The 25,373-nt window shown below is 40.7% G+C and overlaps 1 protein-coding gene and 1 long non-coding RNA gene across 11 annotated transcripts in view; one reads left to right on the forward strand and one right to left on the reverse strand.

Annotated features, from left to right (window-relative positions):
* Nucleotides 1–2,232: 2,232 nt before the first annotated feature.
* Nucleotides 2,233–24,722, forward strand: LOC310848833. Of its 3 annotated transcripts, none has more exons than XR_014566639.1 (3): nt 2,233–3,644; nt 7,187–7,272; nt 20,673–20,696. It is a non-coding gene; the product is annotated as an uncharacterized lncRNA (long non-coding RNA). The 3 variants fall into 3 exon arrangements; XR_014566640.1 differs by lacking the exons at nt 2,233–3,644; nt 20,673–20,696 and adding exons at nt 3,664–4,613; nt 24,677–24,722; XR_014566641.1 differs by lacking the exon at nt 2,233–3,644 and adding an exon at nt 3,664–4,613 and having other exon boundaries at nt 20,673–20,713.
* The window catches only part of DLGAP1 (DLG associated protein 1), a 287,890-nt gene continuing 272,039 nt past the window's right edge, over nt 9,523–25,373 (reverse strand). For 7 of the 8 annotated variants that reach the window (XM_083748326.1, XM_083748327.1, XM_083748324.1 and 4 more), the window contains 4 exons: nt 24,668–25,086; nt 18,003–18,094; nt 15,647–15,799; nt 9,523–12,044 (listed from right to left, as the gene is read on the reverse strand). In XM_083748326.1, coding sequence (XP_083604452.1) covers nt 11,835–12,044; nt 15,647–15,799; nt 18,003–18,094; nt 24,668–25,086 — 874 coding nt within the window. In that variant the 3' untranslated portion in view covers nt 9,523–11,834. The remainder of the gene's footprint in view (nt 12,045–15,646; nt 15,800–18,002; nt 18,095–24,667; nt 25,087–25,373) is intronic. The other variant, XM_083748328.1, reaches the window with a different exon arrangement.

The raw sequence follows: 25,373 nt of genomic DNA on the forward strand, positions 1-25,373 counted from the left end.
GATACATTTGGACTAGGAGAAGGCCACAGAAAGTAATGCAGTTAGAAAATCTATGTCGGGGGGGGGGGGAATCTAGTAGAATGTGTGCATAGTAGCAACTAATTTGTTCTGTGCCTAATTTATAAAACTCTGTTTGTTCACCTCTTAATTTCTGTACTGGTTAATCCAGGCCAAGAGTTTAATTTCATTTTCTCTGAAGATTTTCTGTATTCCATGCCATCCTGCCCCACTTACACCAGAACTGTTGCACAGGAACCACGGAAATTGCTGTGGGATAACTATCCTTATATAACCAACATACAAAGGCCTTATTAATGCATTAAGGGGTTAATACCATACAGTAAGTTCTCCTACCAGGCTTAGCTATATCCACTTCCCCTCACCTTGGGAGGAACTAGGTAATAAGGCCTATTGTTCTCTTCCAGTCTACCTGAGCTCAGTGTGTAAAGAAGTTTGAGCTGGTTGCTCCAGTTCAAACTGCATGACTTTCACCAGCCACTCTTGAGTTCCTATACCAATAATTTAGGAACTCTCACCACTTTGGAACTAAACTAAGTTTTACTGGCTGTGCAACTTTTTCTGATTGCTGTATAGAAACGTACACGAATCTGACCTTTGAAGAATTTTTAAGTAAACCTATTTTTAACGTTCCAACCGTGATCATTTCCTATGTTGGGGGAAGAAGGGAGTTTTGGAACTCACCAGGGCATATTTTAAATGTGTAACAGTCTGTATTTCCATGCTTTACTTTGCTGCATATTTTGTTATTATAAATCTCTGCTTTGGTTGGGAGTGGGGTTCTCTAACCAGAGAATACTTCACCCAAACTTTGGATCTTGGCATAATGAATTCTTTTTATAGCTATTATTTTCCTTGCACCAACAATTGCCTTATACTGAGTCAGACTGTTTAGCTCAGCATTGTCTCGGATGTCTGGCAGTGGATCTGCTGGGTTTCAGGCAGGGGACAATCCCAGCCCTACCTGGAGATGTCAGGGACTTAACTGGAGACTTGTTGGTTGCAAAGCTGATGCTCTACTGCTGAGCTATAGGTCACAAGAGAGTTGGCATGGATGCTGTTGTAGAATTTCTACAAACATTGCATTTTTGGTACCCATTGAAAACAACGCCTGCTTCTGGTTGAAACTATTTCAGTATCATCCTAAACACATGCTTGAAAAAACTTCATTATAGAAAAATATGAGACACTTTAAACTTTAGCAATGAATTTCCCCCCTAAAAAATAACAAATCTTTATTGCAAATCCGTTTGTTTTCACACTTTCCATATTGATGTTCGTTTCCCCCATTGTGCTCTCCTTTGTGTTTTATAATTAGGTATTCTTCCCTTGTGCACTGTTCCTTGAAAATACTCTTCTCCAAGCCAGTAGTAGCAAGAGATGTTTTTCAGTAAACGTTGGGACCTACAGGCCATTAAGTCTTTGATCATGAAATGAGTGGAAACTATTGCTATAAGTCAGGTTTGGTTGTTGCCATCTGGAGGAGGGCAAAGAATTGGATTAGATCCAGATTTGCCAGATTGAAACTTCACTGAATATTTCTGCTGCAAGAGTGGAGAGTTTTCCCTGATTCTTATTTCTTCTTTTAGCTCCACCTGCTGTACCACCTAAAAATCTGTTCCAGAGGGTTGGTGGGATCATCAGGAACAAGTTGGAACGGTGTTGCTGGGGGCTACAATGGATAAAAATCAACTTTCCTTCTTGCTTCAGCAGGGAAGCTCTGCTTGGCCTCAAGACCTTCCACAGCTGGAAATCTCAATTCAACCCATCATCTTGAGTTGGTGTTGATTAGATTAGATGTTTCAGATGTGCATTTGCTGTGTTGGCTCATGAGGTAGTTTTCAGAATTTGCTGACAGCTCAAGCTGCACTTTAAATGTTGAAGCAGAATCGCTGTTGAGTAATTCCATAATTGTTTGAAGGCTAACCACTGTATTTCCATACCACTTCCAGATGCAGTTATCTGCAGAAAACTACACTGGAAACTGAAAGTTGATCACTTGTGTACCAGAGGTACCAGCAGAAGCCCAGATCTCTGGGTACTGTTCTGTGTTTTCAGTTATTAGTATCTTGTACTGAGGCTGCAATCCTGCAAACACACAAACGAAGTATCACTCAATGGGACTAACATCTGAACAGACCTCTATATAGGACTGCATTGCAAGTGTAGTTCCTGTTGTCCAAGGTTTGCCTCTGTGTGCTTACAGATTGATACTAAAAAAGGGGGGGTCATTCATAGCAATAAATTAATTTATTGACTCCCCCCCCCATAGGATAAATCCAGCTTATGGAGGAAAGGGAGATGGGTTGGCATTTTGATGCTAAACACAATGAATGGAAGTTGTGAAAAATATGCATGCATGAGGAGCATCCATCCCACAATAAGCATCCATCAGGAAACATCCTATTTGTAATTCAGTTTTGAATTTGGTTTTAAAACCAGTTTTAGTAATGAAAGGCATCGTAATTGGTTTAGCAATCTTACTGTATGAACCAGAACAATGTAAAGGTTATCATGTTGAGAAAAACAAAACAAAAGTAATGATGGGATAATACTTTTTATTAAGATGCAAATGAACTTTCAGTTCCCCAGAACTTTTCTTCAGGCTGGATGTCTTTAGATCTGGCCAGAGTGCTCAAGTACAAACACAAGGAAGACTTGTTTCCATGAGCTGCTGTCATTGGGAATGGCATCTAAGTTATAACAATGGATTTGTTGCATGTCCCTTACAAATTACTCATCAAACTGTGCAAACAGAACTTACTGTTCTGCTGCTTGGAAGACCGGGCAGGGCAGGTGGTGATTGGCACATCTGCCTGAAATGCTTTGTTCCCGACTTTTTTAAAGCATCAGTGGAAACAAAACCAATAAACCCTACTTTCATCAGTAGCATGCCGCATGTTAAGATCAAAGTACAATCTATGAAGAGCAGGTGCTGAAACAGTAACCAAACTTGGAAAGGTCGCCCCCCCCCCCCCCGCAGTTGCTGCTTAAACCTTTAAGACAGAGGCAGTAAGAACACTCATATTACGGATTGCAGGATGCTAGCATCTGGTTGGTGGAAAAGTACCTGCTCGACAGTAGTTAACAGCACTTCTCATTTTGGATGAGCGAATGAAAATCAGTGGCGAAAGTGTATGGCAATGGAGAGCTGGTCAAAACATTGGCTCAGTTTGCATGCAATGCTAAGCCGATCCATAACAGTGTATCAACATGTAAATGTGCCTTCTTGAAGATTGCGGCTGCAGTTATCTGCTCCTGCTGCTGTTGCACTTCCCTGTAAGAATAACTGGGTGGAATCTGATGTTATGTGAGCAGAAAACAAGTTATTGCAATGGATAATTTCCACAGAACACAGTTCACCATGCTTAGCAGATTCCTCCGACACTTTGGAGAAGTTTTTTTTGGGAGCAGGGTACAGGGGGGCTGCAATGGGGATGAGGGAAAAGGAGAGATCCACTGATGTGAGCTGTCGCCTGCTGCAAACAACCCACCAAATATCACGAGTGTGCATAATAGAACAGCAAACCATAATATACCGAAGCGTTTCTTGAATCTGTGCCCTCAGGAGACATTTCATACAGAATCCACCTTCCAACGAACCTGGTAGATTTCCTTTGGAACAGGTAAGTAATAATCTTTGTAATTGGTAGTTGTCCTTTATGCAGCTTTTGGGAAATGGCACTGTGGGGATGGGGTTGGGGTTAAGGAGGGGACTAATAGATAGAATTGTATTCACAGGGTGTCTTTGTGTGCATAGAGGTATGTGTGCATAGGTATATCATACAGTAGTTGGGAATGTGGTAGATGGAGTAGGTATGTTACGTTTTGAAATCCATTGTTGTGTGCAGTGTACTGGAGGAAAGGGGGAAATTGTTGTGTTGTCAAAAGCTGGTTTCATCTGTGGTACATCTGAAACAGCAGATGGGAGTAGGGTTTTTTTTGTGTGTGTGTGCTGTTGTCTGCCAACAGCCAATCAAGTGTCTAAGGCAGAGTGCTGATGCTTCATTTCAGTGCTGGACAAAGGTAAGTGGGTGGTGGAGACAGGTTGGCATTTTTATGATATTGTTTGGATGTTGTAACAAGTATTATGTACTGCAAAGCAACTGGAAACAGCAGCCAATCAAATAAAATCTGCAATTAAAGCAAAGCACATCCCAAGGGCAGAAATCTCTCAAACCAAAAACACACTGCAAACAAAACAAGGGGCCCAATGGATCTTCAAAGGAAGGATATTTAACAGTCCTGCTCCTACCACTGAAAAGACACAGGTACCAGCTCTCACATGGCAGTAGGACCATGGGCATGCCAGTCTTAAGTGGTTGGCAGGCTCATGGGGGTGGGATGTGATGGTGTTGTAGGCTAAACCTAATTTTGTGCATGTGCCACATTCAGCAGATCAGATACTCATAGCTAGCTACTTGGTTGCATAAACAGATTTTTTTAAAATTAAATTTTTGATTCATATTCTGAGAAGACTTCCAGTTTAAATATCTGGAACATATTTTCAACAAAATAAGCATTTGCTCTTGATAAAACGCTTGACGGCTGTGAACTGCATGACCAGACCACCCAGCCAAGCAGCCTTTTGTTGGGTGAGTATTTTCTCTATTTGGATCATTCTCTTGATTGCTTCTTGCATATGATTTATGTGGTTGCTGACTCCCACTCAGATCTAAATCTTGAAGTTGTTCTTGGATGGGCTTAATTGGAGAGGGGGTTGATTTTCTAAGTGGTTCTCTACTGTGGGGGTAGATGGGTGGGTGATATCAAATATCATTTCCTAGAGGACAGTATGGTAATACACATTAAAATAAATGCACCAACACCACAAACAAGTAGAGACTTCTCAGAAAACAGACTAACTTCTTTTGAATGATCCCCAACAAAACTTGTACATAAAAAGTTGATTACAAATGATCCAGTCATTTAGCTCAGGGAGAACCTGTGGCCCTCCAGAGGTTACTGGACTACCTCCCATTATCTCTAACTATTGCCCATGCTGGCTGGGATTGATTGGAGTTGGGAGTCCAACAACATCTGGAGGTCCATAGGTTCTGGGTTCCTAGTATATCTCCCGTTATCTTGTCTATGGCCCTAAATAAATCCCTCTTCCTCATAATTACTGTATTTTTCGCTCTATAACACGCACCTGACCATAACACGCACATCGTTTTTAGAGGAGGAAAACAAGGGAAAAAACATTCTGAATGAAACAGTGGATGTATCATTTTTGTGCTTCATGCTGTGGCCACAGACATGTGATCTGATGGTGAATTTGGGCTGACCCAATGCCAAAATCCTGAGAATCCCTGTGGATCCATGCTTTTTAACCACATTTTTGCACCATTGCAGCCCCAGGCAACAGTGGGTGCGTGATTTTGGGGGGGCAGGCTGTAGCCATGGACATGCTATGTGATCTGATGGTGAATTTGGGGTGACCCAATGCAAAGATCCTGAGAATCCCTGTGGATCCATGCTTTGTAACCACATTTTTGCACCATTGCAGCCCCAGGCAACAGTGGGTGCGTGATTTTTGGGGGGGCAGGCTGTAGCCATGGACATGCTATGTGATCTGATGGTGAATTTGGGGTGACCCAATGCAAGGATCCTGAGAATCCCTGTGGATCCATGCTTTTTAACCACATTTTTGCACCATTGCAGCCCCAGGCAACAGTGGGTGCGTGATTTTTTTGGTGCAGGCTGTAGCCATGGACATGCTATGTGATCTGATGGTGAATTTGGGGTGACCCAATGCAAAGATCCTGAGGATCCATGCTTTGTAACCACATTTTAAGTGGGGAGCGAAGGAAAAACAAAGAAGGGACATTAGAGGGGTGTGCAGAGAAGCAGCTGGCTAAGAATGCAGGAGAGGGATTTAACGGGAGGGAGGAAAGAAAGGCAAAAGTTTCCCCCCACCCAAGCCAGCCAGCCATCTCTCTCTCTCTCTCTCTCTCTCTCTCTCTCTCTCCCTCCCTCCCTCCCTCCCTCCCCCTCTCTCTCTCCCTCCCCCCCTCTCTCTCCCTTCCCCCCTCTCTCTCCCTCTCCCCCAGCAGCACCGGAGCTTGCCTGGAGGGGAGGGGCTTTCCCTGCTCTTTGTTCCGTTTCAGCAAACACAGCAATGAAACAGAGAAGGGTGGGCAGTAAGACCCTGAGGCAGAATGCAGGAAAGCAGCCGCTTCCTCTTTTCAGGTTTCGCTTCTCAGTGCAGCGTGCAGCGCCACGATTTGATTTTTGCATGATTTTTCGGCTCCAGGGACCACACATTCGCTCTATAACACGCACAGACATTTCCCCTTCCTTTTTAGAAGAAAAAATCTGCGTGTTATAGAAGGAAAAATACGGTAGCTTCAGTTTCCTGGGCTGCAATCCTAACCCCACATACCTTGAAGTGGTGTGAATACAATGGGATCCACTTCTCAGTACCTTAGCTATATTAGGATAGAAGCCTGTCTGCAAAAATGTGAATAATGAAAAGGCTTTTGTGCAGAAAAGTTACCTCAATAACAATATAATCAGAAGTGGCCAACTCCCTGCCAAGAGCCACATTCTCATGGAATTTTTTTTAAGCTGCTTTCTGGGGCGATGAGTGTAACTGGAGCCCTCCACCCCCTGCCCATCACTCCTGCTTCCTTACCTGCATGAAATTAGGCCAAAAGTCCTATTCACTACTAAGGCCTCAGGTTCAGGTTGCCCACGTTACGATAGAAATATTCAGCCACTTTGTTAAGTCATTGACCAAAATACTACCTGGACTTTATGACCCAAGAGTCGGTAACATTACCCTGTAGCATATATCGCAAAGCAAACCCATGCAGCAGACTTCCAATGTTAGGAGTTTTCCCCCGATTGAAAAATAGCTACGGAATACTTCTAGACTGGACAGAGAAACTATTTCCCCTACAGACAGTTGGAAGACTCTTATGGTCCTGAGATATAGACCAAACTAACACATGCAATGGGAAATTCTTGAAAAGATGCAACGCTGTGCAATGTCCATGGAGGTGTCGTTGCCTTTCCCAAACGGTTCTGGTGATTTTGACCACATAATTGGAACCACATAAACTGAGAGAGGTGTACAGTTGCTTGTGTCTTTGGATGTTATGATGACATCATGCTTGCTGTTTTTTACATTGTCATCAATACTAAGAGGCTGAAATATTTCTAGGGTACAAGGCACCAAATCAGCAAAGATGAAATATCTGAGCAGCTATACACCCAAGGATACTCTGTGAACTCAGCACGACAGATCATGTAAGTGGCATTGTTGCTCATTCAAGTCTTAGCAGAGTCAGTTGGAAATTCCACCCTATAATTGCCTCCACACTGTAATTGTCTCATAGTGTTTTCCTTATGCCATTGTAAATGACCTTGTCAAAAAGGACAATATTAATTTGCAAAGAGGGAACGAGAGTTTATATTGAAAAGCCACAGCTCTTACAAGCAGTGCATTATTTATTTTATTAATTTGCTCTTTTTTACATTATGGGAAACATTAATCTATTTACATTTTTTTTCTTGTCCACACACCAGATAAGTAGATAATCTTATGAAAACCCAATTCATAAAACCACACAATGCTCTCCATCTCTCCATCTAGAGGCTTTGCAAGTTGTACCACTTTTTTTCCAAATTGAAAACATACTGATGATTATCATGATTGGGAATGTAGATAGAATGCACATATGTCAGTGATTTACATTCTGGTTTAAATATGCATTATAAATTAGGGGGGGGGGGAATCAAACAGTAAGTTCACAAATACAAAGTTTAAATTAAAGTGATAGTGCACACCAAAACCCTAATGGAGCACCCAATAAATAAACTGAAATATATTACAAATAACTTATTACCATTTTCCTTTTCACTATTAAAATGTTTAATCCATTTTCTCATTGGTCATTACAAAAAGATTAACAGTATTTTATGGAAACATCTGCAAAAAAATATAATAAATACTTTTCAACTTTTGATGTAGGAAGCCATTTTTGTTCATATCCAAGCAGCCACAATACGCCCAACAGTTTTGTAATTTAAAACCAAAGAAATTCTGGGAAGAACAGTTTCCCCACAGATTTGGACTTAAAAAACAAAAACAAAGCCAGCATGTCCAAATAAAATGAGAATAGGAAGCACTGATCCGGACAAAATTAAGCACTTTTAAATTCCATTAATTTCAGTGGCAGAAATTTGAAAACATGCTTAATTTTCCCGTTGAAATGAATGGGACTTGAAAATGCTTAACATTGGCTGGATTGTGTCCTAACAGCATAATCCTATAATGCAGGTCTGAGAAACCGTTGCTCTCCCTTCCCAGGTGTTGCTTAACCACAACTCCCATCAGCCCCAGCAAGCATGGCCAATAGCCAAGGATAGTGGGAGTTGTAGTTCAGCAACACCTAGAAGGCCAAAGGTTCTCCACACCTGCTATAACATCTACCCAAAAGTAAAACCCTATTGAGCTTAATGGGACATACTTTGTAGTAAGGATTCTGCATAGGATTGCATTGTAAATGTTAAAACAAAAAAAATTCCTTCCAGTAGCACCTTAAAGACCAACTAAGTCAGTTCTTGGTATGAGCTTTCGTGTGCATGCACACTTCTTCAGATACACTTCTGAAGAAGTGTGCATGCACACGAAAGCTCATACCAAGAACTGACTTAGTTGGTCTTTAAGGTGCTACTGGAAGGAATTTTTTTTGTTTTGACTATGGCAGACCAACACGGCTACCTATCTGTAATTGTAAATGTTATCACTGTACATTAACTTTTTTTCTTTTCTGATTTATGGTGCTCTGTAATCAACGTGTGGCAACCATAGCAAATATAACTTCACTTTCTAACAGGCAGCCTGATCATAGACTTGAAATACATTGTCAGGATTGGGTTACTGCCCACTGTGCTCTCACATGCTCACAACATCCTCATGTTCTATGCAAGCATTCAGAATTTGGATGCCAGCTGAGTTTTGCTGAAAAACTAGGTAGAAGTTATTTTTCCATCCACACATAGAACCCATATAATTTGAACGACCAGGCATCATGCTAACAGATTCTTTTATATTTCATACCAAAATTATGATGTATAAATACAACCATTCTAGAATAAAAAGTTCTGGCACTGATCCTCAACATATTTACCTAGGTGTAAACCCAAGGAAAATAATTGGATTTTACTAGAAAGTTCTGAGTGTATGTTCATAGCAGATGAAAAAACCAGATTTATTGCATCGTTTTAATTAGAATTGTTTTCAAGCTGCTTGTCAACCAGTCTTAATTCCTGTTTCATGGGTTCAAATAAACAGAAATGTCGCTGTGAAAATGGCCTTTTCTTTGGGTGCTGTTGCGTGTACATGTTCATACAAAGAGTCCTCAAATCTTTTAAACAGAGAGCATGGCCATATATTTAAAGGTGGCAATTGGCACTATGTAGACTGAAACAGTGTGTGAGCCTTCATTGCTACTATAGTTTTAGAGAAAAGTGTTGTTCAGATAAAATAAAATGTATCCTAGCAAATACAATGTGATTGAAATCCGTGCAAGTCAGACTTTCCACGATTGGTTCCTGTGATGAGTTACACTGGATTTTTTATCATAATGTTTAAAGTCTTTAAAATATTGAATTATTAGCCCTTTACTTGTAAAATATAGCAGTGATATTTTGTGCCCTGTTTATAAACATATAGCTTGGATATATCAATGGCTTTGAGAGGTAGCAAATTCTCTAGTGGCTTTATAAATGTTTTATGAAAGTTTTCCTTGCCAGAACCTATTACCTCTCCCAAATTCTTGAATAAAATTAAAGCACTGTGTAATGTGACACGTCCTGATAGGATCATGTATATTTTCAAAAAAACCTTTTTTCCAATGCAAATTCTGATGTTTTGAAATGTGAACTATACAGTTATGTCAACCATGCAGTCAAGGATTCCACAGTTGGATTGTGTTAACAGTAAGGGCACTGAAAGCCAACTCTGGTAAGATGCAGAGTACAGATTATCAAGTCAATCGGGTCACTTTGTTACCATACCATCTCTTGTTTGCAGAATGCAGAACTCTCCTGGTTTTGTGACAAGTGAGGGCCACTAATGGTCATGTTCAGTATGGGTGCCAAGGAAGATGCTCCAAAGACCAAATGGCACATTAGCGTGGCACATGGGAGAGCACTACGTACAGGCTAGATCCATGTTCTACTGACTTGAGTCAATAGATCTGAACACACCAGCTCCACAAGGGCATAATCTGCTAGCTCTATAATGCCTTATGGCCAGGACTCATATCGTATCTGGTTTTCACCACTCCTCCTAGTAGGATATTGGATGTTAGCCTTAAAACATTGTGGTGCCTGGCAGGTCTTCATGCTCTCTGTCAGCATGATGGTTGGTAGTGGCATGGTCACTGTTGTTCCCACCGCACCCTGGTCCTGTTTCTGGGAATTGCTTTCTAGCCTTGATTCCAAAGTGCCTACAATTAGGCATGGATCACATTCTTAAAAGAATGCTCCACAGATAAAGAGATGTTCACCATCTGATGTGTTGTGACAATTCCTTGATTTTTCAGAATTTAAGTATTTTCTATTTGAAAGATGAACTGATGTAAGCAGTTTGATATGTAAGCAGTTTGATTCGTAGCATACAAATACAAATTTCATTTACAGCAGTGTTTTCAGCTTTGGGCCCCCAGGTGCTGTTAGACTGTAATGCCCATCATTTCTGACCATTGGGCTAATGAGAGTTGTAGCCCAACACAATCTGGGGACCAAAGGTTAAAGAACACCGATTTACAGCATTTCAACAGCAAATGTCTGTGTGTATATGTGCAAGATCTGAAAGTCTTGACAAGGGTTGGACATCAACAAAGCCAAGGCTATTTTTGCTCCCCTTTTATAACCTGATATATTTCATATATTACCATAGGAATTGGCAATATAGTACAATCATGAAAAATCTTACTAGTTAGTTAGACAATATGATTCTAAGATTTCTTTAATTTAACCTCCACCCATCTTTGCATCCAAGTTTCCCTTTTATTGCCTTAAAAAACCCCCAGATTATTTCCTTGGAAGATTGATTTTACAGTCTTCTGCTGATCAAAAAAGGATTCTAAAGCAACACTGAGGAAATAAAAATGTGGCAGTTTGTGCAGCTGCAGGTCTTTTACATTTCATCTGAAAGGTTAACTTCAACTTTTATTGCAGCACACCTACCTCTCCAGCTCCTTCCGATCAGTCAGGTGAGAAGGTATGATTTCTTAGGAATGAAATAATGCGTGCCATCTTTTAAAAATAATAATAATAATAATGGTCATAGCAAGAAGGGATTCTGAGCTAGATCTGCTTTCATCATTAATTAGGAAGACAACAGAATCCTAAAGGTTTACCCTGCAATACTGAATTTCCAAAATACTGTATAACTGAATATTGCTGTACACTAGATAACAGACTACCTTTAAGGACCAAGAATGAATTCATTTGTGTATCTACTGTACAGAGGTGTGTGCATGTATGCTTGTTGTGTACGTGTGTGACTTCAACTGTGTGTCTGTGGGATTCTTTACATGAGGCAAGGTGGTAGCATCAGTACATGTGACAAAGCGTTAGGCTGACATGGGCAAACCTTTAGAAAGCAAGGGGAATTAGCGAAAAATCTCTTGGAGGATTGACAACTACGCCACAGAAGTGTTACTTCATTGGGAGAGAAGAGAGAGATAAAGGGAGAGGGATACAAATACTTATTGGTGTCTCTGAGCATGGACCTAGGAGGGCAGATTATACAAGAGATGTTTCTTGCCATTAAGAGTCCTCTTGGTTGGATCCCTTCATAGCCTGGTCTGGGCTTCGGGGATGTAAATCTCAATGCTTTCGGCGCTTTCAGTGGCTGAGTTCTGACGGACAGACGCAGCTCGTTTGGCAGCCATCAGCCGTTTCCGGGCCTCCTGACGCTGTGAGCTCTCCAAAGAGCGTTCCCGTATGAGTGGCACCTGACCTTTCGATGGCTTCTTTGGCACTGGAGGAGGGGCCCTTCTCTCCTGATCAAAGCAGAAGGTTAATGACATTATACAGCTTCTCAGGGGAAAAATGAAACAAAAAAAAAAAAAGAGGTGGGTGTGGAAAAAACAAACAAACAAACTAAGATAGGTCAGTAGTTAGAACACACTTCTTTTTTTACCTAAAGTTTGTTAGTTCTTATCTGCATTTCTTCTTCTTCATTGAACTGACTTTTTATTGAAAGAATAACATAATCTTAAGGCAAAATAGGGAGGAACTGAGAGCAGTGCTTCATGGGTACAGTGCGTCAGCTACACACACTTGGTGCTGAAGCTCCCATCGCTAAACATTGCGTGTGGTTCCCTCTGGGAAATCTAGACTCCTCTTCCTGGTACCAGAGACTAGAAAGGAGAGCATCTTAAGCAGAACTTGGTAACACTGCTTAAAGCAATACAATGCCATAAATCTTAAGATACTAGATGCAATTTATGTCACCCAACAATTAATGAAAGAGTCTTGGGATTTCTTAATAAAATTAACTCATCATATTAGAATAGTGTGTAATAGGTATGAAAAGACACAAATAATGAGGTCCCCTCTCCCCCTTTATATACAATAAACATACACAAGACTAAATGGGCTTACAACACTGAGGACTTATGGATATATTTCACACAATCATATGAACTAGCAGCCTGATATTAGTTATCACAGCAAGAATTTTTAAAAAGGAAAAAAAAGAGAGCATGTGCTTAGTGGAAGCTGACCCTGGTAACATAATACACTCTTTGGGTATTGCTATAAAAGTGCTTCTGAAAGTGTAGCATTGTGCTGAATTAGCACCATAAGTAAACAATTTAATTACAAACTCAAGAGTTAGTGGGGATTACTTAAAAGGTATTCTGAAAGCATACATTAGTCATTACTTTGGCATCCAAACAAGATTAACAAGGAAAAAAAGGTGTATATGCTATATATACATATATACACACATATATATATATAAATTCAGAGATGGATATTTTCAAAGAAAAATGTATGTTACATCTAAACTTGCAGGGCTCTACAATACAAAGTGCATGTACGCAGCCCCTAATTTTTAAACTGCATGGCCTTCCATCTGGTTCATGCTTTCTTAAATAAGGGGTTATTCATTCCATTACACTACATGAAGTTCATCCTAGCTTCTAACTTTACCATTGTTGATCAAAACAGCTTCGATTGTAAGGTCATTTTAATTGAACTTAATTTGTTCAGAACATTCTATTTGTTTGGCATGCAAAAACTGATCTATGTTCTTTACTCAAGCTTAGGAAGTGGATGAAGGATAACAAGCACAAATACAAAATGAACTCACAAGTGTTGCCCATCTGTCTTTTAAATGCAGAAAATGAACCACTGTTTTAACTTAAGATCCTAAGCATTAACCTGCCAACACTATGGTTACTGTGCACCACAGAACCCCCCCCTGCCCCCATTACAGGTTGTAGAATTAGCCTCCTTTTAGGGAGCTTAACATTAAAATAATCATTTTCTTAATACTGTCAATAAATACCTTTTGCCTAATGTGTTATTTTGGCATCTAATGACAAGTATTTGGTGTGGTAGGAACACTAAGCCACCTCAAGCTCAATGGGGCTTCTGAGTTGATGTCTCAATGGTTGTCCTGTAAGGAACTCATAGAGGCAATTGTTTGCCTCCATCTTAGTCTATGAAAGAAATAACCACTTGCAGTTAATACTATCATTTCAATGAGTAACTGTACTTTGGGGAGTTTTTGAAAACCTGACTTTCTTCAAAAACCTGACTTTTCCCCAATGAATTTATCAAAACCAGCTAGCATCTTTCTTTCTCCTATTCAGCATCTGTAAGGGTTAGCCAACCACAAAAAAGCAGAAAGGTTCCTGCATGGGGTGTAAATATCTGAGCCTGCCTGTTATGTATATGGATATCATGCTCCTTCCCCCATTCTTTACTAATACTTGTTCCTAAAAACACAGATAAATGTTCATTTTAATATTGAGTTTCTGAGGGAAAATCCCAGTTCTGAGAGGAAAACGAAAATGTTTGTAGTGTTTATTTGATGGCAATTATGAATATCCTTCAAAAATAAGATGTGAACATATCTGAATGCTACACTAATGACACCAACTTTGTTTTCAAAAAAAAAACAAAAACAAACATAAGATGAAGTAACTGCAGAGAAAACCGGTGGGAGTCTAACTGAAGATAATTAAGAGCAGCTTCAAATGCCTTTTACAAATAGAGGGTGAGCAAATTGCCCTTCCTCTTCCAGAACTTGTTTAGAATGTGTGAAACTGAACCCCACTGCATTTTCTTGTGCAAATGCAAATATAATTTAGAACTTGTTCTCAGTTAGACAGTTGTGTGTTTTTTTCTAAAAGAACCGACAGCTCCCAGTTCTGAATTGCTATTTGCTGGTCATATACTTTTGAAAACAAAGTTTTGAACACATTGAAATAAGCTTCCCAATTGTTTCATATGTTTGCCTCTGCCTTAATTTTGTGGATAAGCTAATATTATTATGGCTATAAGGGCAACAGTGTATTAGATATTTTATTTAAATATTTCATTATTTTATGCCTTATTTTGGAAGAAAGCATTTTAGGAAAGAGATTCAGTTCTTTCCAAAATGTCGTTCCCTCCCCGTTTTGGGCTTTGCGGGGTAAGAAGCAACATTTGTTTCACACAGAAGTTCTTCTATTTCTCAACTACCTCTGCCCACATCACTACTTCTGTTGTATCATCTGAATATTTCTTTTTCATATTAACTAATTAAATCTGTTCCTCTTTCACTGATGCCAATGTGAATTTGATGGCACGATGCCCAGCTTTTAAGTGCTTCAAGTGCATGGCAACAATAGATTTTTGACCAATGTCTGCTCCTGACACAAATACTGAAAACAAACGAATAAAAACAAAGCAAAGTGCCAAAGCACAATAAAAAATTAAAGCCCAACTTATTCTAGGAAACACAGCAGAACCTTCATTTACCATTCTGTTTAATGTTTCGGAACTAGATTGAGTTGAATTAAGTAAGTAAGGTGAACCCAGTTATGAGGTCTCCCTCGAGGTAAACAAACTAGATCAATGACATGAGAGGTTTACCATGTAACTTTTATGATGGTCCACTTTGAGAATACCCATACATTTATCCCTGGGAATGGGAACTGGTTATAAAGCCAGCGGTGATTACAGAACTTCCCTAGTTTACTTGCTGACACATTTCAGAGTGCATTAGTAAACAGAAGTCTTAGGCTAGGCAGTACTACGTACTGTCCATAGTATTTATTTAAAATTTAAGAATCAGTATATGAGGCAGTTCCTTCCAACAATTGATTATCTAATATGATTATACGTTAAGTATAATAAGACAAATGAGCACATTCCCGTTATTCGATTCACAGAAACAAGTTTGCCTTAAAAATATGCCTGAAACATATTACAGAAAATATCTCAGGTGATTATTATGTAAACATTGTTTTTCTTTTACAATGAGATTAATCTGATATGAGCTCCATTTCATGTTTTTAACATCACTGCCGTATGCAGAGGCCTATTTAATCTGTCCAGTATTTGTGCAGGGCTTTAAATGAAGCATACAAAATCGACAATGTTCTACCTTCTTGTCATGTGGATCCATCTGTTTCCAATTATTGGCCTTTAACTGATGAAGTTCATCAAATTTCATACTAATATTTTCTATGGACAACTGCAGCATATCCCAAAACCCTGCTAAATCCTGGGAGGCTGGTCTCGGATGAGCATTGGGATTCTGTGCAACAGAAAAGAAGAAAGAAAGCATGAAAGAAAATATTTTGTTCAATTTTGGGGGTGGGGAAAAACTTGAAAGAGTCCATTGGTGTATGACTTTTTATATTTGTCTAATGACTCTTGAGCCGCTATATCTGACTCACCTGGTTTAGTGAGATTGACTAATTATGCTAACTAAACTGTAAATTTCACTGAGACAGCCACAGTATTTAAAGTTTGTTAGGATTTCAAATTATCCTAGATGCAGTTTAGTAAAGAAGGCTTGTGAGTCACTCTGTCTTCAAAGTGAATTCTATAATGGAGGGTATTGTTTGATTCATAATAAGTTATAGTTTTCTTTACTGTTTCACTAACTGTATGATGGATATGCTTGCTGATTGTTACCTGTGTTTTTGTAATCTATAGTCGTACCTTGGAAGTCAAACGGAATATGTTCCAGAAGTCCGTTCAACTTCCAAAGCGTTGGGAAACCAAAGTGCAGCTTCTGATTCTGAAGCTCCTGCAGCCAATCGGAAGCCGTGGAAGCTCCATTGGATGTTCGGTTTCCCAAAATAGTTCGCAAACCGGAACAGTCACTTCTGGGTTTGTGGCGTTTGGGAACCAAAATGTTCAAGAACTATGCTGTTCAAAAACCAAGGTATGACTGTATATGTAATGTTTCTGTATTTTGCCCTAGCCTCATACCAAGAACAAACTTAGTTGGTCTCTAAGGTGCTACTGGACAATTTAAAAAAAAATTTTAAAAATATATTTCTATTGCCCTAGCCTCAGTCATGCATTACTAGCTCCTTTTTAAAATGACCCAGAAACTTCAGCTGCCACAGAATGTGGCTGCTTATGTGCTATTTGGGGCCAGATGGTCAAATCATATTACACCAAATCTCTACTGATTGTACTACTTACAAGCATGTTTATAAAAAGCTGTTTATTACCATTAAAGGTAGTACCTGCACCCAAAACAAACCTGTCTGTACTTTCAGATCAGCATCATAGGCCCTGCTCATTTGGTCCATCTTTAAGATCAATTTGACTGCCAGGTACTAGGGACAGGGCCTTCTCATCAGTTGCCCCTGCAACATCCTCCCAAGGGATGTACTGTTGGCCCATTCAGTTGTTGTGTTCAAAAAGACTTAGAAAACCCCCATACTTCATTTGGCTTTTCACTAATGTGATTTTTGCCCATACTCCCATGTTGGTGTTTTATTGTTCTACTGCTGTGATTTGGCACCGGTTTGTACTTATTTATAATATATTGTTAGTTGTGTCTGTGTCTCCACTTGCCAATATTATCACCTTCTGTTAAGTTTGTTGTAAAAGGCTCTATCTGCACTATACATTTAAAGCATCATCATATCACTTTAGATAGTCATGAATTGTGTTTTAATTGTCTAAAAATGGCAGCAGTGATGGTGAGAGAGTCTTGCTTAGGGAAGAATGTTTTGGTGGCAATGGAGACTAGGTAGAGAACCATGGCGCCTGGTGTTCAGGCACCATGATGGGGGAGGAAATGGCTATGGCTTGCCTTAAGTAGACCTGCTTTGCTCCTTTTTATTTGTGTGCTGGCTGAGTAGGATCATTCAAAAAAAGAAATAATAATTCTATTCTCACTAGAGTTCAAAGCCAAAAAGGCTAACCAACTATCACCATTCTATCAAGGGTCTTGGATTTTACATTCACATAGCAGTATTCCCCAAACTCCTGACACAATTCAGTTGCTTTATGTACTGCTGCAATTCATCTGCAGCCCAAACGGTACCATCAGGCTTTAAATGTAGATTTATCTTTTAGCCATGCCCTCAATCAAATGAATTTCTGTTGCATGGTATGTTGCATCACGTATATTGTCAACTGCTCACAGAAATGCTGTGAGACACAACTAATGTCACTTGGGAACACAGAGTAAAAGGTGTTCTTAATACCACTTAAGAAAACTCTTGAGGCTGTAAAGTGGCAAATTTTATGGAAGGAAAATCTCATGCTGTTGTTATTAAAGCGCATCCCTAGGTTTTATGGTAGCAAAGAAAATCATGGCTGCAGAACACTGTGTAAGTTAAAAAGCCAATGATAACAACAAGAAAGCCATGCGCTCTGATCAAATTACACATAACAAGCTGTAGGGAACCCTTACATCTCTTTGTTTGTACATAGTGTCAATGTCTGGCTCTAGATAAGGTGAGATGGTGCCCGTAATACATGTTACATACCAGATTTTCTTCACACAGTTCTCTGAACTGATAAAATTTCTGAGCCATGAGAAGCTGTGCACTGCCAACTGCTGCTTGAATTTTACCTAGAACTTGAAAAGAAAAGAGAACATGAGAAAAAGCTGGTCGCCCCCCCCCCACACATTTAAGCGCTGGTTTATAGGAGTGGAACATGGGCAAATGCAGCTCTGGGACTTTTCTCAGCACAGAATCAACGGTGTCACTTTCTGGAGAACCAGGAGAGCTGATGGGACTCCTGCTCCATGCTAGCAGCTTAAATCCTAATACTTCTCCGCAAGATTGTTTTTAATTTTTAATTATAACCTAAAGTTTGCATTTCAGCTGGCTGAGTATCTTTTGTTAAAGCTTGATGTATTTTACAAGTCGAACTTAGAAGGCAGCACCACTAAATTAAATGGAGCTTATTCTCTGCTAACTGTGCATAGTATTGCAGCTATGCTGATCCTAATAAAAAGGGCTTTCATGCTATATACTGCTGCTCTTCAGGAAGTGGATATATATAATGGATCAGCACAGCTGCTTGCAACTTTTGAACTCTGCTTGGATACATTGCTATGGATTTTCATTGGATAGGCGGCTATGGAGACTGTCAGGATGAGCTCCTGAACTTCAAAACGTATCAGTACAGCACTGGGTTTGAAAGAAATCACAAATACATCTGTACTTAGGGCTGAGAGGCCTGTGCAAGTATTTTAGGTGAACCCTTGAGGCAGTGTATTTTGGGGATGTTACACCACACCTTTGGTAAGAGATAGATTGCAGTGGAAGAGAAAGAAGGCCCAGCAAAATTGCTGCAGATGCTGGGATGGAGTTAGAGGACTGCACTCTTGTGCTGGCAAGAGGGGCACACAATTCAATAGATGGGTTTCAAGGTACCCTGTGAAATCAAGAGAGATCCTGGGGCACAACCCTTTGACTGCATCAGCTACAGCTGTTTACAGTGGCAAAATTTTAGGGGCTGCTTTTGCCCCAAAATATGTACCCCACATTTTCTGGGTCTACACCCAGTGCGGCCTAACCCCAAGTCTCTAAGCTGAAATATGACACAGGGCTGCAAATATAGAAAACTCTTGTATTCCCTTGCAATAGAACAAGAAAGAGCATAATATATAGAGCAAAGCTAGGCTGTACCTTCAGTAAGTCTTTTAGTAAGACTAAATATGCAAGCATAAATCGAAAGCACAGTGTAACAAAGATCAGCTGCTGGGGGACAATTTGAGTAAACACTGAATGTTAAATGTGTGAAGCAATGTGTAGGGAGTTCTGTTACAGTCCTTCCTCAGGAACATGCAAGAAGAGACCGACCTTTTCAGTTTGCTCCCTCACTTTGGACAACTGTGAACTTCAAGATTTAAGTGGAATACATCCACTGTGCCACTCAGGGTATTCTACACACTACTATTATTGTTTGTAAGGCTTGCGTGTCTAATTCCCTGTGCACTGTGCTGAAAATGTACCCCTTGGTGTGTCTAGTCCTTTATTCATCCTAATGCGCAAACCACTCAACTGAAAAGAGCCTTCAATAGTGGGGAGGAGTTATTCTGAGAGCTTTCATGTGGTTCCCATTGTTATGAAAACTCTTCCCACTGCTTCTACTTCAGAACAGCTGCCTCAGCTGGAGCTGGGCCATCTGACACTTCACAAGGCATCTCAAGGACTGAAAGGCAGGATAACGGGGAACTGGACGGAGGCTGTCTCTCAACTTTGCCTCGGGAGAGAGTTTTTGCATAAAACAAAAATTGCTCTGGTGTTCATACCGGTCAGACAAGTTGCTTGAGAATGCATTGTTTGGTGGTGCAGCGTTGGTTATACTTGACTGAACAATAACTGAATAATCTTGATTAGAATAATCTATTCCAAAACCATAGAGAGAGCAGGAGAGTAAAAAGAATGCCTTGATCAGTGACTGGTTTATGACAACATGCCAGCTGATTTTGAGATGAATGCTGAGGCTCTTCTTTACAGAGGAAGCTGCCTTATTACAGAGTTAGACCAATGGCCCAACTGGATGAGTGCAGTCTAAATGTGGAGTGGCTGATCTTCAAGCTTGAGGGATCTACTGTGCTTTCCCCTGGAACCCTGAGGTCCACCAGCTGAAGTCAAATGCAAAGTAGAAAAAGGGGTGGATTTACACTTAGATAAAAGGCACAAGGTACCATTTAGTGCACGCTGCACCCAGTACCAGAACTGTTCTGCTTGCAGTCATCATCATCACACACACACAATCAGTTCCTGGTCACCCACTTCAGCAGCTCGATTTGGAAAAACGAACCAACCAACCAACCAACCAACCAACCAACAAACAGACCCACCCCAAACAACTGTATTTGTTGCTGCTGTTAAGCAACTGGGAGTCAGAAATTATTGGCGATCCTACTACAAACGTACTGCTTTATCCATCCATCCATCCATCCATCCATCCATCCATCCATCCATCCAGGCTATATCCCACTCTTCCTCCCATTGAAGCCCAGGGAGCCATTTATAAATCCTTGGTTTAAATTGCCTTACAGAGAGTAGTTCTGCATGATTTCAGACAGGAGTCTTTCCCTGCCTTGCCTGGAGATGCCATGGAATGAATTTGGGGCTTTTAGCTATAGCTCCTCCCCCCATCTCTTTTGAGGGATGTGCTTCTCTTTCTGTTCCCAGTGTAGATCATACTCCAAGTGAACCACAGCAGTTTTCATTGCATAACCACGTCTTAAATCACACTGAAGTGGATCAAAATAATCTGTCTCATCCAGCAACAACTAGAACTTGAGATGCCACTACATCCTCAAGCAGTGTGGCTCATGATGGACACTGGTAATTATCCAATATGGTGGGGTTTAAGGGAGAATTTAAAAACTGCAACAATAACAGCAGAGGTCTCACCCATAACCACTTAGGCCAGTCCACCCTCCTACCCAGCAGCCATCTAAGTTGGCATGGTTATGAGCCATTTTAAAAGTGAAGTTGCCACAATGAGCTATCAAATCATCTTCATTACCATCTCATAGGCTAAGATATAGCAAGTATTTTACCAAAAAAAAAGCTCCATTGGTTGCCTCTGATGGTCAGGAAGGGCCATTTCTTCACCAACCATCATATCCATGCAATAGGCCTGCAAATGGATTCTAGCCTACACTTGGTCAGATTGACTGGGACATTTCCCTACTCTAGAGATCAAGCAGAGCTTCAAGAGAATTGCCTGCTGAGACAACAGGCAAACCCCCAAGGGCCATTAAGAAACCAAACACCTCCATCTTTCTCCTGGAGTATACAATTGTAATTGTCTTATACCCTTTCAGCACATCTGGGGGTCTGTAACCCTATCAGGTCCCATCACAGATGTTCCATGCCCAGATCACTATCATTCCACCTATCAAAGAAAACAGAACCTAGGCTCTGTGCGTTGAAGGATGGTCTGGAAGAGAGAACAACCAGAACATGATTGAAGTTACTTCCCATGCAATCACCTGGCCATCTCCCACAGCCGCATCTCCCTCTCCTCTCCTCTCCATTACTAAAATGGCCACTCACAGATTTGGCCATCTCTCCATTCTCTCTTAAAATACGTCTTTTGCACCAGTAGGGGACAGAAATAAAGTCCTAATTGGGCTGTGTGTTAAGGAGCCACCCAACAGGAAAGAGCTAAGAGTAATCATGGGAGAGAAATGGAAGCTGCTGTGCATAGTGGAAGGTGCAAATCTTGCAAGATTCAAGTAATTTAAGAAGACTTAATTAGCTTGGGTTGTGCTTGGTCAAAAAAGGGTATCAGGGTAAACCAAAAGAAGCAGGAAGAGAGCAGTATTATTAATCAACATATAAAAGCTGATGTATAAAAATATAATGCACTACTACTGTTAAAAAATTAAATGGCAAAAAGTGTGAATTAAGTACAAAGTTAATGTATTAGTTGCTATAAATATGTTAAATAGATATGACATACAAAAACAGAAGTATACAAAGCTCCACTCCTAAGTAGGTAGCAAAATTGTAGCAATTTTCTATGCTAGCTAGCTAACTAATCTGTGATCTCTCTAGCTAGAGGACACCAGGTGAGCAATCAGAAATGTACCAATTAGATGGTATCCTTAATTCATTTGTAGGGCAGGAGATGGAAGAAAAATGTATACCTATTAAAAAATGCCCCAGCTACAGGCAACTTAAGCAAAGAGGCAGGCTTCCATGTTGGAAGCATACTAGTGTGAAGTTCTCCTTTCCAGTCCAACAGTGTGGCTGTGTGTACACCTTTACACAAAGCTGAAATCCTGACAATCAGCTGCTTAGGATGCTACTTTCAACTCTCTTTCTCTCCTGCTCCCCCTTCTGTACCAAACAGACGATTAGAATGATTTCGGCTTTTAAATGTGTGTGCAGCTCCTGTCACTCTGTATGCATGCCCTTGTATCAAGAACAGATCCCTTCTTTTGATTCAATCATTTGCAAAGGTTCACACTGTTGCATGCACACAAATCCCAGGCGGTAGATTTGTGTTCATGAACAGATGTTGCAGTTTTGATCTTAACAGAATGATCTGCGCTCAAATCGTTTGTGCAGAAAGACCTGGCTTTAATTTGCTTACTGCTCCTGTTACAGATAAGTGAATTTGGAGGAAACCAGCAAATTTTAATATAATACAATTTGTGCATAATTAGCTAAAGAAATATCTCCTGCTGTTACTGATTCAGCCTGAAGCCATTGACAGTCTAGCTTGTTTTTATCTGCAGCAGCAAATTGCATTCCTAACTAGAAACATTCAGTCCCATTTGACAGTGTCGTTCTCAGTTAGATAATACCAAACGTGTCTATGTAACATACAAGCCTCTGTCAAGCAGCCCTGACTGAGCCTTCTCCTCCAGACAGCTGTTCTGTACAAGGGAGCATTGTCTGAGGAAAGCTTGTATCATCTTACTTTAAGGAGCGGGGGAACAACTGTTCTCTCAGCTGCCAGGATGTTGAGGAAATTCCAGCCTCTGCAGTTTTCTCATTAGTTTATTATCTGACCAGTTAAACCTGCAGACATTCTGAAGCTGTGAAAATCATTTGTGGGTCCACTAACAACTCTCTCCACAACTTCAGCATAATTTGTATGGCAATTGCACATGCTGCTAAAGTTTAAAGCAACAGACATTTCAGCTGTCAGTGCTGGGCTTTGCCATAAACTCTTATTTGGCTCCCTTGGTTAAGAAACAGCTGTCCTTTCAAAACGATGTGCTTGTGGCAAGCAACCGTAATCCTGCAGGTTCCTTGAGAAAGGAATTGGTTACCATAATAATAAGCAGATAGGGAGTTGAAATGGTGAACTGTATGGCCTGGGGCTAGAGTACCTCAAGGACTACCACTTCTCATATGAACCTGGGGCAGTGTATCCTTAGAGTGGTACCTTGGTTCCTGAATGGCTTAGTTGTTGAACAAAACGGCTCCTAAATGCTGCAAACCTGGAAGTGTTCCGGTTTGCAAACGCTTTTTGGAAGCCAAATGTCTGATGCTGCTTCTGGTTGAGTGCAGGAAGCTCCTGCAGCTAATCGGAAGCCACAACTTGATTTTCAAACTGTTTCAAGAGTTGAACGGACTCCCGGAATGGATTAAGTTTGAGAACCAAGGTACCACTGTATACCAATTCAGACTATTGTTCCACCAAGCTCAGCATTCTCTACACTGTTTGGAAGCAGCTCTTCAACGTCTATCCAGCTCCATGGTCTATGCCAGTTGTAGCCAAGGTACCTGGCAGATGCTGTTGGATCCCAGCTCCCATGAACTTCAGCCAGCATGGCTATTGGTCAGCAAGGACGACCAGCAACATCTTGTGAGGGTACCACATTGGTATCATCACTAATGTACACTGACTGTCAGTGGCTCTCTGGGGTGTTATTGTGGTGTTATTTGCCACTTCGTTAGCATGCCAAATATGGGATAGAATGGGACAGAAATTGTTAACCATCATCTAGAGCAACTCTTCTTCATGTGTCTCTGCCAATGCATATTAGGTGACTGAGAACTGGGCATTCATAGCAGTGATGGCACAGGTGTTGGGTTTTTATTTGCTGGCTGGTTTAAATGTTCACAAGCCTTCTCTCCCTCCCTCCCTCCCTCCCTCTCCCTCTCTCTCTCTCTCTCTCTCTCTCTCTCTCTCTCTCTCTCACACACACACACACACACACACAGTACTTGAAGTCATGGTTCTAGATTTTCCACCTACTTAGAGGCAACCAATCCCAATGTTGTATTTCATAACCATCATAATATAATTTTAGGGGGACTTTCTCCAATTTATATAAGGTCTTCTTGACAAGACTGCAAGTCTTGGAGTGCTGCAACAACCTAGATGAATCCTCAGATTATTTGCATTATTAGTTACAGATGTGAAATCAGAAGATATACGAAGCTGATGCCCAGTTGTTTTCAGCAGCCATAAGGAATATCTGGGAATTAATAGATTTTGACATTCAAATCATTAGACCAGGGATGTGAATGTTCTGCCCTCCAGATGTTTTCCAACTATAACTCTCATAATCCCTGGCCATTGGCTGGCTGGGGCTGGTGGGAGCTGGAGTCCAGCAACAACTTAGAGGGCCACATGTTCTTTACCCCTATGATAGACTTAGATGGAAAATGGCAGAATAAATGTCTCTTTGTATATTGGTATTTGAACTACTTACTTTCTTCAGGCAGGTGATTTTCTTGTTCTTCTCTCTCCATCTGTTGGCACCAACCTTCCATACGCTCTCTCTCTGCTTGAAGAAGCTTCAAGAACCAGTGTCCATCTCTGTGACACACTGACCTTTGAACAGCTTCAATTGGATCTTCCGTTATAGAGTCAATCCAGGGATCCGGAGGAGGTAAAATGGAAGGATCAAAATCTCCATCAAAGTCATCGTCCACTGCACATGCGTGATAATGGTTTCCAGAGCCCTGTATGCTTACAGTGGAAGTGCTGGCATCTCGAGAGTACTGTCTTGATATTTGCCCAGGATAACTATCTTCTTGAGGGTCCATAGACATTTCAAAGTTCTCATGGAAATCCATGTCTGCTTGAACGGCTGCTGTAACACTGTTTGACCTCGTGAACCTGCGAAAACTGAACAACACCATATAAAAAGCTGTGGGAGAAATTTAACTTTGTGCTGTTACAAATGTTCCATCACTGCAAGCATATCTGCTTGCCTGATGAAACAATTGCCCCCTTTCCCCCCCTGTGCATTGTTCTAGTGGTCTCTCCCAATGTCCCCCCCAGCCAACTGGGGACTGAAAGGGGGAGGGGGTAAGCCCTACTGCTCTAGCAGAAGCTTTTTGAGGTCTTCCACTAATGCCATCAGTTAGTTGAATCTAGCCCTTAGACAACATAGATAAAAACAGGTGAGAATA

Source organism: Podarcis gaigeae (assembly GCF_964106915.1).
Source record: "Podarcis gaigeae genome assembly, chromosome: 7".
Classification (NCBI taxonomy): Eukaryota; Metazoa; Chordata; class Lepidosauria; order Squamata; family Lacertidae; genus Podarcis; species Podarcis gaigeae.